Raw genomic sequence first — 14,634 nt, 5'->3', positions numbered from 1 at the left:
TTATCTCAAGGCCCACATGTCGAGTGACCCATCGCTATGACCGAATCTGTATTATATATATATATATATATATTTTTTTTTTTTTTTTGAATCTGTATTATATCATATATGCATTTTTAGGTTTGTTTCTGGCGTCAAACATAAATAAATATGTGTAGTTGATGCATTAAATTTTTAAAATTGTGTTCTATGGTGGTAAAGAAATAGACTATTAAAAAGAAAATAGTGTTGTATGTCTATATATTTCGGTATCAGTCTATTTTAGTTTTAACAACTCATAATCCAAGAAAACATGTTAAATTAATCATATCAACAACTTATTTACGTCAATCTGTAATGTGGCATACTATTTAAAGCCTGAATAATTAAACGTTGCTCCTTCGTATGTTCTTTTTAGTTCTTTATCAAAAAGAAGAGTATAGTGTGTTGATGAATGGCGAAAACAAAAGAGAGCTAACAACGTACAAAAGATAGTAATGATCAACTTGTTTAGAAGAACTTGGGCAGCTGGAAGTGGAAGATCAAGGTCTCGAAAAAAATGTACTATAACTTAATACCGTTGTTATCTAAAAAATAACAATAAGAATAGACAAGAAATAAACCCTAGGAATTAAATGGAGCCAGTTGGGGAGGGTACAGCTCGAGCGACGATCATGAACTCAAACGAAATGTCTATACAGACCATTCTTTGCTTTTACGGTGCTAATATATTGGTTTAAACTAAACTTACGTATATATATTACAATATGTTTGACTATTAACTGCGATGAACACTCCTTTGTTAAAATATTATAGTTTCTATAAAAGCTCATTCACACTATATATACAAATAGTTAATTAATCATAACATTACATAGTTGCCAGCTTCATGAAGAAACCTAGCTAGCAGACTAATGTGACTGTTAAATATATTTTTATCTCTCTTTTACTGACTATAAACCCTAGTTCATTATACTTTTGTTTAAATTTTTCTCTCAATGCATACACGTGAATTTGATACATCTTTTCATAGGATTGCAATTCCGGATTCTCATCCGTCCTAGGAGTTTGCTTATGCATTGATTAAAGATATACTAAACAAAGATATGATGAATGTGAATTCAAGGAATCTATGCATTATATTTGTACTATCAGTCAAACTCCAAATCCGATCTTAAACGCTAGCTAAACAGTAAACCAATGTTTTATATACACCACACCATTGACACCAATCATATATGATCATAATCACGCGTGAAATATATGTTTTAGACATTTTGAAATCTTTTATAAGTTTCTTCTTAATTTATAGAACAATGATATTGGTACTAATTAAATAACATACACAGATTAATACTTTACGTCATAGTGTATCAACTAACTGCCTCCAAAACAACACCGTGGTCCCCTAAGCTACATATTATTCTACTACTTAATCACGATTAATTTAGTAACTCCGTTATTAGCGTTATAAGCAAAGCGTATTAGTATTTGACCATCTTAATCGACGACCAACAAAAGAGTCACAAGAAAAACGAGCCACTTAAGTCCGTAATGACGCCTAACCACTAAAGACAAAACTCAAAACTTCGGTAAACGCTTACATGGCAGGGACATGTAGGTCCTCTATGTCTTCATAAACTGACATTAGATTACTTGTCTACTGTACCTTTTGTCCCCCGTCTCGGCTACAACCCTGTGACAAACAAAGATCAAGTCAAATAATCTAACCAAAGTACTCTCGGGCCCACACGTACTTCCACGTGGATAACACTTACGTGGCACTTCCCCTCCTATAAATACAACCCACTCTTCGCCGAGTTATCCTCATCAATCAAACGAGTAAAGCATTTGCTAATATTAAACACACGTTCCCTTTTCTTACAAGAAAACACTCGATCAATCATGGCTGTTGATTCACCTCTTCAATCTCGGACGACCTCTGAGAAAGACGTGAAGGCTCTCAGTTTCATTGAGGAGATGACACGGAACCCTGACTCGGTTCAGGAGAAGGTTCTTGGAGAAATACTCAGCCGTAACTCAGGTACCGAATATCTGAAACGTTTCGGTCTTAATGGCTCCACTGATCGAAAAACATTCAAGACCAAGGTTCCCGTGGTGACTTACGAGGATTTAAAGCCGGAGATTCAACGTATTTCCAACGGTGACCGTTCTCCGATCTTGTCTTCTCACCCCATCACCGAGTTTCTCACAAGGTCAGACAACTTTATCAATAGTTAATTTCATAACATAATTTTTTTATAAAATGATTATACTCACAAAGTAAGACAACTTTATCAATAGTTAATAACATATTTTTTATAAAATAATTATAGTCACAAAGTAAGACAACTTTATCAATAGTTAATATCATAGCACTTTTATAAAATCATTATAGTTGACCATAGCATAATTTTTGTACGTATATGCAGCTCTGGGACATCTGCTGGTGAAAGAAAATTAATGCCGACAATTGACGAAGACTTAGACCGGCGTCAGCTTTTGTACAGTCTTCTCATGCCCGTGATGAATCTGTTAGTACAAATACTCTTAAACATTTCCTTTAACTATTCATAGCAAAAAAAAAAAAATTTCTTTAATTATTCTTTGTTATAATAAATTAACCAAAAATGTTTGATTAATTACAGCTACGTGCCGGGATTAGACAAAGGCAAAGGCTTATACTTCCTGTTTGTGAAGTCGGAGTCCAAGACGCCGGGTGGGTTACCGGCTCGTCCGGTTCTCACCAGTTACTACAAAAGCGACCACTTCAAGAGACGCCCGTACGATCCCTACAACGTCTACACAAGCCCCAACGAAGCCATCCTCTGCTCCGACTCCTCCCAAAGCATGTACGCTCAAATGCTATGCGGCCTGCTCATGCGCCACGACGTCCTCCGTCTCGGAGCAGTCTTTGCCTCCGGTCTCCTCCGCGCCATAAGCTTCCTCCAGAACAACTGGAAGGAGCTGGCTCGTGACATCTCAACCGGAACACTAAGTTCAAGAATCTCCGACCATGCGATTAAAAACCGCATGTCGAAGATTTTGACCAAACCGGATCAGGAACTCGCTGAGTTCTTGGTAGAGGTTTGCTCGCAGGATAACTGGGAAGGGATCGTCACTAAGATATGGCCCAACACGAAGTACCTCGACGTGATCGTTACCGGAGCCATGGCTCAGTATATCCCAACCCTAGAGTACTATAGCGGCGGGTTACCTATGGCTTGCACGATGTACGCTTCCTCAGAAAGTTACTTCGGGATTAACCTAAAACCGATGTGTAAACCCTCGGAGGTTTCTTACACGATCATGCCCAACATGGCCTACTTCGAGTTTCTCCCCCATGACGGAGCAGCGGGAGATGAGACCGAGCTCGTGGAGCTGGCCGATGTTGAAGTAGGGAAAGAGTACGAGCTCGTGATCACGACCTACGCGGGGCTCTGCCGTTACAAAGTCGGCGACGTGCTCCGCGTCACGGGGTTCCACAACTCGGCTCCGCAGTTCAAGTTCATAAGGAGGAAGAACGTTTTGCTGAGCATCGAGTCCGATAAAACTGACGAGGCCGAGCTGCAGAAGGCCGTGGAGAATGCGTCTAAGTTGTTTGCGGCGCAAGGAACGCGTGTGATCGAGTACACTAGCTACGCGGACACGAAGACCATACCGGGCCACTACGTGATCTACTGGGAGCTAACCAACGCGGTTCCTGGCGATGACGTCATGGCTAAGTGCTGTTTGGAGATGGAGGAGTCTCTCAACTCGGTTTATAGGCAGAGCCGTGTCGCGGATAAGTCGATTGGTCCGTTGGAGATACGTGTGGTGCAGAGCGGTACGTTTGAGGAGCTCATGGACTATGCAATCTCGAGAGGGGCTTCGATTAATCAGTATAAAGTCCCGAGGTGCGTGAGCTTCACGCCGATCATGGAGCTGCTTGACTCTAGGGTTGTGTCTGCTCATTTCAGCCCTTCGTTGCCGCATTGGTCGCCAGAACGACGTCGTTAGATGAGGCTTACGAAACTCTTTGTGCACATTGCGGTGCGATCCTAGCAGAAAGATATGTTTGCGACTCTTAAGACTATTGTCCTAGTTTTCTTATTATGTTGTTAACTTTTGGGGTTTGTGAATCGAATCGTACAATAAAATTTGAATTACGTACTGTACTGATGCTGTTTTTTTTTTTCCTTTCACTTCTGTCGGAATCCAGCTAATAAATAGTTTACTTAAAATATCTCCAGTTTTCAGTATTTCAAAATAAGTACCTGAAAATATTTAATATTGTGGCTTTAATACAGTTATAGAATTTGTAAAACCAAACAGAAATAAACAACATTAAAATAATCAAACTGTAACAAAATTTTCACTCAAATTTTTGAAGTCATTAAAAAAGTAATATATGCACAAAATCATCTAGTTTAGTTTTCTTATGATTGTAGTGAGCGTATATGTAAATACTCCTAGTTTCAAACAATCGGCACTTCAGCAGACAAGCTCATCGATTTGACATGTTTCATCCAAAATCAAATCTTTGTGCTCTAATTATTTAGCACTTTATGTCACGCGAATTTGCTAAAACTCGACTAAACCCAAAAAATTATTATTGAACAACTTAAAGTCCAGTCCAGTCAATCAATCGGCCCATTCCAAAATGAAGCCTAATAGTATGTCAACAGCTTAATATATTAAAAACATAAATTAATATTGAATTAATATATAAACTTATATGGGGATAAAATTTTCTATTAGGCACAGTGAATAATACTATAATTTTTTAGCATTTATGATTTTCTTTGTATTTATGGATATATTTACGGATATTTAAGGATATCTTATCATTATATACAATACAAGTAAATGTACAAAATACTATACAAGTTTATTTTTCAAAAAATACTTTATAATATAAAATAAATTATTAGTGAAACTATATGTTGCGTAAATTTTGAAATTAAATATTTTTATAAATCAGAAAATTTAAGAAAAAAAATTGTTGTATTTATAAAGATTATATTCCTTTCTTAATTTTTTTTATAAATAATAAAGAAAACTATACAATACAAGTAAATATACAAAAAAATATACAAGTTTATTTTTCAAAAAGTAATTTATAATATAAAATAAATTATTAGTGAAACTATATGTTGCGTAATTTTGAAATTAACTATAAATCAGAAAATTTAAGAAAAAAAATTGTTGTATTTATAAAGATTATATTCCTTTCTTAATTTTTTTATAAATAATAAAGATATATGTTAAAATATTAGTTATATAAATTGTTTTTTTTGTCGACAACTTATATACTTTAAACTCTATATTTAATATAGACTAGATCTCGACCTGCGCAGCCGCGCGAGTTTTTGTTTTCATTTATTTTATATAAACATTTTGTTTTCAATTCTAAATTTGTATATATTATAATATATATGTGTCTATTAATTTTTTAAAACATAATAAGTATACAATATATTTTTTCATTGAATAGATTGTTTCAAACTTTCACACGTATTTGTATCTTCTTTTACATATATATATTTTAGGATTATTATTTCATTATTAAAATCGTAACTATATATACAAAGATTAGTAAAATATTGTTTTATTGTCACATTCAAAAATATTGCAACATTTCACAAATTTAGAAAGTTTTTAAAAAATTAAACTTTTCGCTTCATAGATTTATATTATCAAGTAAATAATTAAGCATTTAGTTTTTGTTTAATTTTTAAAATAAACTATATAGTTAATTTGTTTTCATTGGTTTAAGGTAATAAAGATTAATCATTGTTAGATAATATGATTTTTGTTATTTAAAAAAATCTTTATAATTTTAAAATTTACCATCGAAAAATATTTAAATAATTAACATATGGAGGTATAGTATTACAACATTAAATTATATCTTTTTAATTTATACTATCTATAAATCCAATGTATCATCTATTATTTTATTTTTTTGAGAAAATGTATCATCTATTGTTTAAATCCAATTACTGATAGCCCAATATAAATTTCTGGTAGGCCTAAAATTTAAATGATAAGATTAGACATTAAATATAATATGATTTTCTAGGAATATGTTCATTAGGTCCATTTTAAAAAAAAAATCACACATGAATCAAAGTTGTGACTTCTGTTTTAATATATAAGATTTACAACTATTTTTATAAAAGTCTGTGCGGATCTGAAATCCACCCTGAAAATTATAGTACTTGTGATGTACCTTTTTTTTAACGGATATTGATTTTATTATTAATTTGCTCAGAAAAATTACAAATATTTAAATTTTTAGATTAAATGAAATGAATAGCGAATCAAATTAAAATTTACAGATAAAATGTTCACCCAAGGATAAATCTACTATTACTTGGCAGTACACTAAGCGCATTTATCCAACCGTAACAATGTTTTTGTTTACACAAATATATCAAAGATCCAAATACAGTAGATATTCTATAGATTGCTACTCGAAAAATTAATAAACACAGTAAATTGAAAAAAATTCTGATCTTAAATTGATCTGGTTCAAAATATGACACAAATCGATTAAATAATAAAATAAGAATTTTAAGAAAAATTATATAAATTTATAATCCCATTATAATCATAAATTAATAATTTATATGGATATATAATTTAAACAAAGCATTGGATTATTTGTTTTAAATTTATAATAACATTACTTTTATATTATCTTAATATTTCAATATATTTTGATGATATTTACTAAAATTATATCTAAAACCAGATTTAAATTCTAGTCAACATATTTTATATACATCAAATCATATAATCAAGCCATATGAAAGTCACATTTGAAAATTTTAATTAATACATACGGTTAAATCAAATATTTTTATTATTTTAGAAAAATTATATTTTAAATAAAAAATCTAGAAATATTTTTTTTATAACTTAATAATTCTATAAATTAATAAAATATTATAGTTCCAACATTATTAATTTATAGAATTTTTATTGTATATGATGCAATCACAAAAAAAAATGTGAATTATGGATATCGATGAATGTGTGTTTCGGTAAACAAAAATTCCACAACCTTATCATTAGGCCATAACTAAAGTTTATATAGTCCGAAATTCCGAATAGATTCTTCTTACAGCTAAAGAAATTAACAATGGACAAATATGTCACATTTACGTATCTAAAACATATCTCAACTACAGACAATATCGAATATATCAATTTGATATTTGTATTTATAATTTTGGTGATGGAGATCAATATTATTTTATAACTACTATAGTCAACACTAATTTTATATTGTTATTAATGGATACAAATGTGATAACCCAAATCTTTTTCAAATCAAAATATCTTTCACCGGCGGGATAATGATAAGATCATGGGGATTTTCTGATTAATTCAATATTAAATTGTTTGGAGTTATGGGCACTTGTATAATAACATCATGGTCACTTGTATAATATCATCTCATTGAGTATATTCCAAACATCCTAATAACACGACCATGTTAATATTAATGAGTTAGTTTAGAAATCAGGAAAGAATAGAGAAGTAACTAGACAACCAGCAGATCTTAGTAATGATAGTGGAAACCAATAAAAAGGCCATCCGCAAGAAAAATGGGGGAATATGTAGCTTGTTAATTTTCAATATACAAAAAATAATCATTTGGTATTATACACGTCAAAACTGTATCTAAAAATTTTAATCTTCAAAGTTAACATATATGTATAGAGCCGTTAGACGTACACATTGTTTAAAATATTTGGTTTGTTTGATTTTACACAAACAAAACCCTTTTGTTATATACATAAACCAAACTACTATTGTCGGTTGTCAAATCGTCTATGTAATCTTCCTATATCATAATTGTAAGATCATAATAAATCAGTGTTAAAAAAAAACCAAACTACTATTTTCTGGACATGTACGTAGCTCTTGAAATATATATAAACAAGGTTAAAAGCCGTACTTTCGTGGAATGAACATTCAATATACAAATTTTTTTACTTACACTGTTATTTATTTTGCATTTTCACATATCATAAAATATATAAAATAATAAATATATATTAAATAATTGAGAGATAAGTAACTATTATATATAATTAAATAGGCACATACACATTAATCAAAATAAACCTTTTTTAATGATAAATAAACCAAAAAAAACATATTTACTTATTTTATATGCTATATAGTTAAATTTAAATGATATTAATATACATATATAGTATACTTTTAATATGGTTATATATTAAATAAGACTATGATTTTATGATCATTTGTATTTTTATAACAAAAAAGTGTATATTGCTGAAAACAAAATTTTAATGTGGACTTTTAAAATTTTATAATTGTATTTAAAAATTCAATGCAAATTGCAGAAGCAAAATATTAAGTTCCAATACTTGTTCAATGAAACTTTAAGAACTAAAATATTTATTTTTATATGGTATATAATTTAACTTAAACAATGTTAATATATATATATATACTTTTAATATGAATATTTATTAAATGGGAATTCTGTTCATATAGTTTTATTATCATTTGTATCTTGTTATAACAAAAATTTAAACTATTGATTACAAATTTTTAAATGTGAAATTTTTAACAATTTTAGTAATTTAAAGTCGCTTTTTAAATTCAAAATATAACATATTGAATAAAACTAATTTTTTTGATATGGTGAATATGGTTGTTTAATTTATTTTAATAATATAAAATTAATAAAAATGATGAAAGATATAAAAGTTGCTACCAAATTTTTATTACTCAAAACGATTAACTGCAATATATATTTTGATCATATTAGGTAATTTCGTAGCTTTTATTTAAGGAAAAAAATAAAAAAATATCATTTTATACATTAATAATTAAATTATGATTAGTATAATGAAAACTACAGTATATGTTTAGATATATCAATTTAATTTTCTAGTAATTCTAAGAATTATTCTTGTAATGACATGTGTTATAGGTAAAAAATGTTAATTTTTTTAATATATAAAATTGTAATTCCTTTTTTAATATATAAAATGGTAATTTTTTTTTTAATATATAAAATGGATAGACTATTCCCATATGAAACAATTCAGTGCACATTTTTTCTATGCGAATCAATGCATATGCTTGAAAGATTAATATTAAAATTATCTTTAACGAATTTGAATAAAATTAAACGAACACAAATGCTTCGTGGAGCATAAATGAATAATTAAGAACCCACAAAAAGAATCAATATTTTCTTTGATTATGACAAAGCAGCAAAACAACACTAACTGCATTATTTTTGTCTACAACTCCAACAAGGGAGGTGGGTTGGACCCTGTTCATAAAAGTGTTTTGGATATTTATTACAGTGTCACAAGTTAGTGTCACTGAATACGGACGAGTGACGACTGACGACTGACTAAATAGCTAAAGGTCCTGTTAAGGGCATGGCATGATTAACTTCGGTTTCTTAGCCGGAGTTCTTAATTCTTGATTTAACATTTTTTTGTTTTTTATTTTTTTACACTTTTCGGCTAAGAGACAGCTCTTATATATATTTTATTTAAAAGACGGTTTTTAGATTTTCTTAGTTAAAATATAAGAATAGTTAAGAACCGTCTCTTATCCGAAACTAAAAATTCTAATTAAAAGATTGAAGTTAATCATGGTCTAAAAGCATCATTATCTACCTTAAATATTATGCACATATTATATTACTATTATTAAGTAATTTAAATAAAGTTTAAACAAAAATGAACCATTGAAATGGTAACACATATGAAAAAGTTTCTCTAGCTACTGTTATAAGTTTTTTCTTGCCGGTACGTCTCTCCACTTTTTCTTGCTTCTCTCCTCGTTTTTTTATTTCTTTTTATTATTTTATAAGAATAGAGCTCCTATCATGAGATATCATAGTATTCACTCAACATTGCATTTCCAAAAATTGTGTTTATTTTTATTTTTATTTTTGAGAAAAAAATGTGTTTATTTATTGTACCCAACTTTTGGGGTTTCTTACCGAACCCAACGGTTTTCTTTTATTTTTCCTTGTTCTCACACATATACCTATCCTTCTTAGCTAACAATAAAGCAATACAAAAAAAAAGAGAAATCAGTAATTTTAACTTTTAGGTTTTATTTTTATGAGTCTTAGATATTTTATTCTATTTTTTAAAAGTATTCTTTAAGAGTATCCTCTTTCAATAAATAAAACAGCAAGTAAAGGAAAATTATATGAAGATTATGCTACTTATGTTATCATTAAGAACATTCACCAAGTTTTCATATACGTTATTATGTTGAAAATTTAGTCTGCTACGCGAATCAACTTTGAAGAAAACAAAAAAAAGATCAAAACGAATTGAGGCAAATACCTCTTTAAGATTTCTTATTATGTGAATTGAATAATCTTATAAACTCTTAGATCTGTATTTATAACAGCTTTAAAAACCCGATTTTCATTCTCTATAGGAATACATACTTATTTATAGAAAATAAATTTCGCTTTTACTTATACAATTTAAGACACATCCAGATGCAACAATATATTGTGCGCATGATAGAAATACGACTAAAAAAAATAAACTATCTATCTATTATTTTTTTTTGATGTTCGATTCTTTTCATTTTATATTTTTTTTTCATTATATACTGTTCAACTGACATAGACATACCAATCAAATATATCTAATGTACTTTATATTTCACAAAAAGTGATTTATGAACCTAAATATGTTTCAACTGAAGTGGTTTTTATATTTTTAGTGTAGGACTAAAATTCCTTATACCATTATAATTTTGAAGTGTTTTTGATTATTAGGTGAATTGTTTTAACTTATAAAATAAATAATATTTTGTGATTTAATCTGTATGCAGCTTTTTGACACATTATTTGCTGTGAAGTAGAAAGAGTATATAATTAGTTAATTCTTCTTCACCTCCAAATTCTCGTAGCTTACCAATTCTTCTTCGACTCCACGTGCACGTCTTTACTAGTGTTTTACTGATTAAAACTAAATAAATGGAATAAGAAGTATGGAATAAGAGAATGGAATGTAGTTAAAAAATGAAATAGATTCGTTCCATTTATTTCATATCAAAATTGTTTTGAAATATTTTGTTTTGTATTTTGTTTAGATTGTTTTTTGAATTAATTGAATGAACATTTCATGTTAACAATTCACGTTAACCGGTAAATTCTGTTATAGAATCAATAAAATTGATCATTCTAAATCATTCCCAAAAAATGAGTAATCCAGTTGCAACCTGAAATCTTTTTCAATATACATTTTTTTTTTGGACATACCAATTCAACTGTTTTTGTTCTTACATGCTACACCTGTACGTCCTTCTTAACTTACCAAAAGACAAAAAGAGAGCAGAAACAAAATGTTCACCTGACTACTAAACAATTGTCTATCTGTTCTAATACTTTACGCCTAGGACGTGTTTCGAGTAAAAAACAAACAAACAATCCTATGGGATATCCTCATTCCTCATCACAATAAATAAACACCGTAGAACATTAAAGAAAAAATACATGATCAAGTTCAAGATCCAGTCTGTCATAAATACTTTTCTATAGTTACAAAAGAAAAAAACTTTTCTATAAATACCATAACGTGGAAGTATCAATCTCATAATTTCCACGACGCAATCACTAACAATCTCCTTAGAGGAGAAAACAAGAAGATGATGTTTTACTATGTGATTGTTCTCCCGTTGGCTCTCTTTCTCTTAGCTTACAAATTCATATTCACCTCCAAAACGCAGCGTTTCAACCTCCCGCCTTCTCCGCCTTACTCTCTCCCCATCCTCGGCCACCACCACCTCCTCAAACCCCCGGTTCACCGCCTCTTCCAACGCCTCTCGAAAACCCACGGCCCAATATTCTCCCTGAGATTCGGCTCCCGCCGCACCGTCGTGATCTCCTCCTCCTCACTCGCAACAGAATGCTTCACGGGCCAAAACGACGTCCTTCTATCAAACCGCCCTTGTTTCCTAACTGCAAAGTACGTCGCATACAACTACACAACCGTCGGAACCTCTCCTTACGGCGACCACTGGCGCAACCTCCGCCGCATATGCTCCCTCGAAATCCTCTCCTCGAACCGTCTCACCAACTTCCTCCACATCCGTAAAGACGAGATCCGCCGCATGCTCACGCGCCTCTCACGTGAGGTGGCCAACAAAGAGATCGAGCTGGAGCCGCTCTTGTCCGACCTAACGTTCAACAACATCGTGAGGATGGTCACGGGGAAGAGATATTACGGAGACGAAGTGCATAACGAGGAAGAAGCGAATCTTTTCAAGAAACTCGTCGCCGACGTTAACGATTGTAGCGGTGCGAGGCATCCCGGAGATTACTTGCCTTTCCTCAAAATATTCGGAGGGAGCTTTGAGAAGAAAGTGAAAGCTGTTGGAGAAGCCATGGATGAGATCTTGCAGCGTTTGCTCGATGAGTGTAGAAGAGACAAAGACGGTAACACTATGGTCAACCATTTGCTCACGTTGCAACAACAAGAGCCAGAGTATTACACTGACGTCACTATCAAAGGCCTTATGCTGGTAAGTAGTAACAAATATTAATGCATCCACATCCCTAAGAAGTTTCTCAACTTGTGTATTTAAGCTAATAAATATTACTACTAGTATTTTAAAAATTCAAATATTTGAACTGATTTTAATGCTTTTAGAAAACCAAAACCACTTAAACACATAAAACAAAATTTTGTGGGGGTATCTAACAGTACTACAAATGATATTTTAACCCTCTTTCTTCTTTTTTTTCATATAATTTTAATGTTATGAATTCCGTTGGGAGATGCAATACACTCGGTACAAGAGCTAGAGTATTATTCTGTCTGGTTGTACTTGATTGTTTTAGTCGTTATGTCTCACATGTTCTTTCACGACCACTATCAAAGGCCTTAGCTAGAGTATTCTTCTTTGTCTCAATACATATGTGGCTGCATGCATGTTTAAGTCGATCGTTATGGCGCACGCGTTCTATCAAAAGACCCACAACCACATATATTAGATTTACATTTTCAAAACCTACTTTTTGATATAGTTTCAAATTTGATCTGGTTCTGGTTCAGTCTCCAGTTAACTCTATAAAATGAATATTTATGTAAAATTTCAATTATGTACGAAACAGGGCATGATGATCGCCGGAACAGATACCTCCGCTGTGACACTAGAGTGGGCGATGGCGTGTTTATTAAATCATCCAGAGTCAATGGGAAAAGCAAAACAGGAGATCGACGAGAAAATCGGACAAGACCGTTTGATCGACGAACCAGACCTAGCGAACTTGCCTTACCTTCAAAACATAGTGTCGGAAACATTTCGGCTATACCCTGCCGCGCCGCTCTTGGTGCCGAGATCACCGATGGAAGATATCAAAGTCGGAGGATACGACGTGCCACGTGGCACAATGGTAATGGTGAACGCATGGGCTATACACAGAGATCCAAGTCTCTGGAGCGAACCGGAGAAGTTTAAACCGGAAAGGTTTAACAGCGGAGGAGAAGACGTTCATAAGCTGATGCCGTTTGGTAATGGAAGGAGATCGTGTCCTGGAGCAGGACTAGGGCAAAGGATCGGGACGTTGGCGTTAGGATCGTTGATTCAGTGCTTTGACTGGGAAAAAGTCAACGGCGAAAAGATCGATATGACGGAGACTCCGGGGATGGCGATGCGTAAGAAAGAGCCTTTACGTGCCTTGTGTCGTTCTCGGCCCATTATGAATAAACTTCGGGTCCATTTAGAAGGTGCATGAAGGCTCGAACGAATGGAATAATCTACGTTTTGCCATGTTAGGTAGAATGCTCTCTTTAATGCATTGAAAATTTTGTTGGTTTAAGGTGCTGTGCACACAAATGCTTCTTTTATTATGAGTTTTGATACTAAAAACTCTTCTGCGTTCTCTTATATTTGTATTCTTATTCTGTTTTTTGTTCTTTGGTGTTGGGATGCTATGTTTCTGAGCTAGCTATTTATATATTTTAATAAAAAAACTTTTATGATGATACATTCAGAGTTGAGCCTTTCTTTTACATTTTTCCTTTAAAAAGAATCCAAAATATGAAAATAGTAAAGAAGTATGTACAAAAATCGTGGATCCCAGTGAAAATGCATTGTTGGTACCCCTCTCTGGCTCTCTATGCCAACTTGTTCATGCCATCTTTAGTTTAGGCAAAGTTAATCAAAATTCTACGCATGGCTGATGAGCCCATGCATGTAAAATGTTAGGATAATATATATTAAACATTTAACCTAATGTTGCTTGTGAACTTTTGTTTAGAATAATATTTTTTAAAAATCTTATGGAACGGAAGAAATATTTAAATTCTACGCAATGAATAATCTAGTGGGTATTTGGGAATGTTTTTAACGAAATGTAGAATGTTTACTTTAGTATCCAAGTTCGTTTGATCGTTTTCTCATTTATTCTCGAACATGTTCCCTTTCGGTGTCACATCTCATAATCAAAAAATAATTTTTAGGAGGCTTTAGTGTTAGTAACTCTAGCTTAAACCTAACAAACTGGTATCAAAAGAAGCAAGGGTCCATCAATTCACTCGTCACGCCTTCTTAAAGATTACAATGGAATTTTTTTTGACGGAAAAATTGATTTATTTCTAGAAAAAGAAAATGTTGGCACATTTCTGAAGT

At 31.8% G+C, this 14,634-nt stretch overlaps 2 protein-coding genes across 2 annotated transcripts; both read left to right on the top strand.

Moving 5' to 3' along the window:
• Positions 1-1,802: 1,802 nt before the first annotated feature.
• LOC106353688 (indole-3-acetic acid-amido synthetase GH3.2) lies at positions 1,803-4,131 on the top strand. The gene is made up of 3 exons (XM_013867511.3): positions 1,803-2,195; positions 2,412-2,513; positions 2,628-4,131. Exons 1-3 carry the CDS (start codon positions 1,885-1,887, stop codon positions 3,976-3,978), a joined length of 1,764 nt encoding a protein of 587 aa, XP_013722965.2. The 5' UTR covers positions 1,803-1,884; the 3' UTR covers positions 3,979-4,131.
• Positions 4,132-11,514: 7,383 nt separating this feature from the next.
• On the top strand, positions 11,515-13,988 carry LOC106426868 (cytochrome P450 81F3). Its single transcript, XM_013867598.3, has 2 exons — positions 11,515-12,522; positions 13,115-13,988. Exons 1-2 carry the CDS (start codon positions 11,647-11,649, stop codon positions 13,736-13,738), a joined length of 1,500 nt encoding a protein of 499 aa, XP_013723052.2. The 5' UTR covers positions 11,515-11,646; the 3' UTR covers positions 13,739-13,988.
• The last annotated feature ends 646 nt before the right edge of the window (positions 13,989-14,634 follow it).

This window comes from Brassica napus, chromosome A1 (assembly GCF_020379485.1).
Source record: "Brassica napus cultivar Da-Ae chromosome A1, Da-Ae, whole genome shotgun sequence".
Taxonomy (NCBI): Eukaryota; Viridiplantae; Streptophyta; class Magnoliopsida; order Brassicales; family Brassicaceae; genus Brassica; species Brassica napus.
The sequence above is the reverse complement of the archived record's forward strand: the minus strand, read 5'-3'. Positions and strand labels throughout refer to the sequence as shown.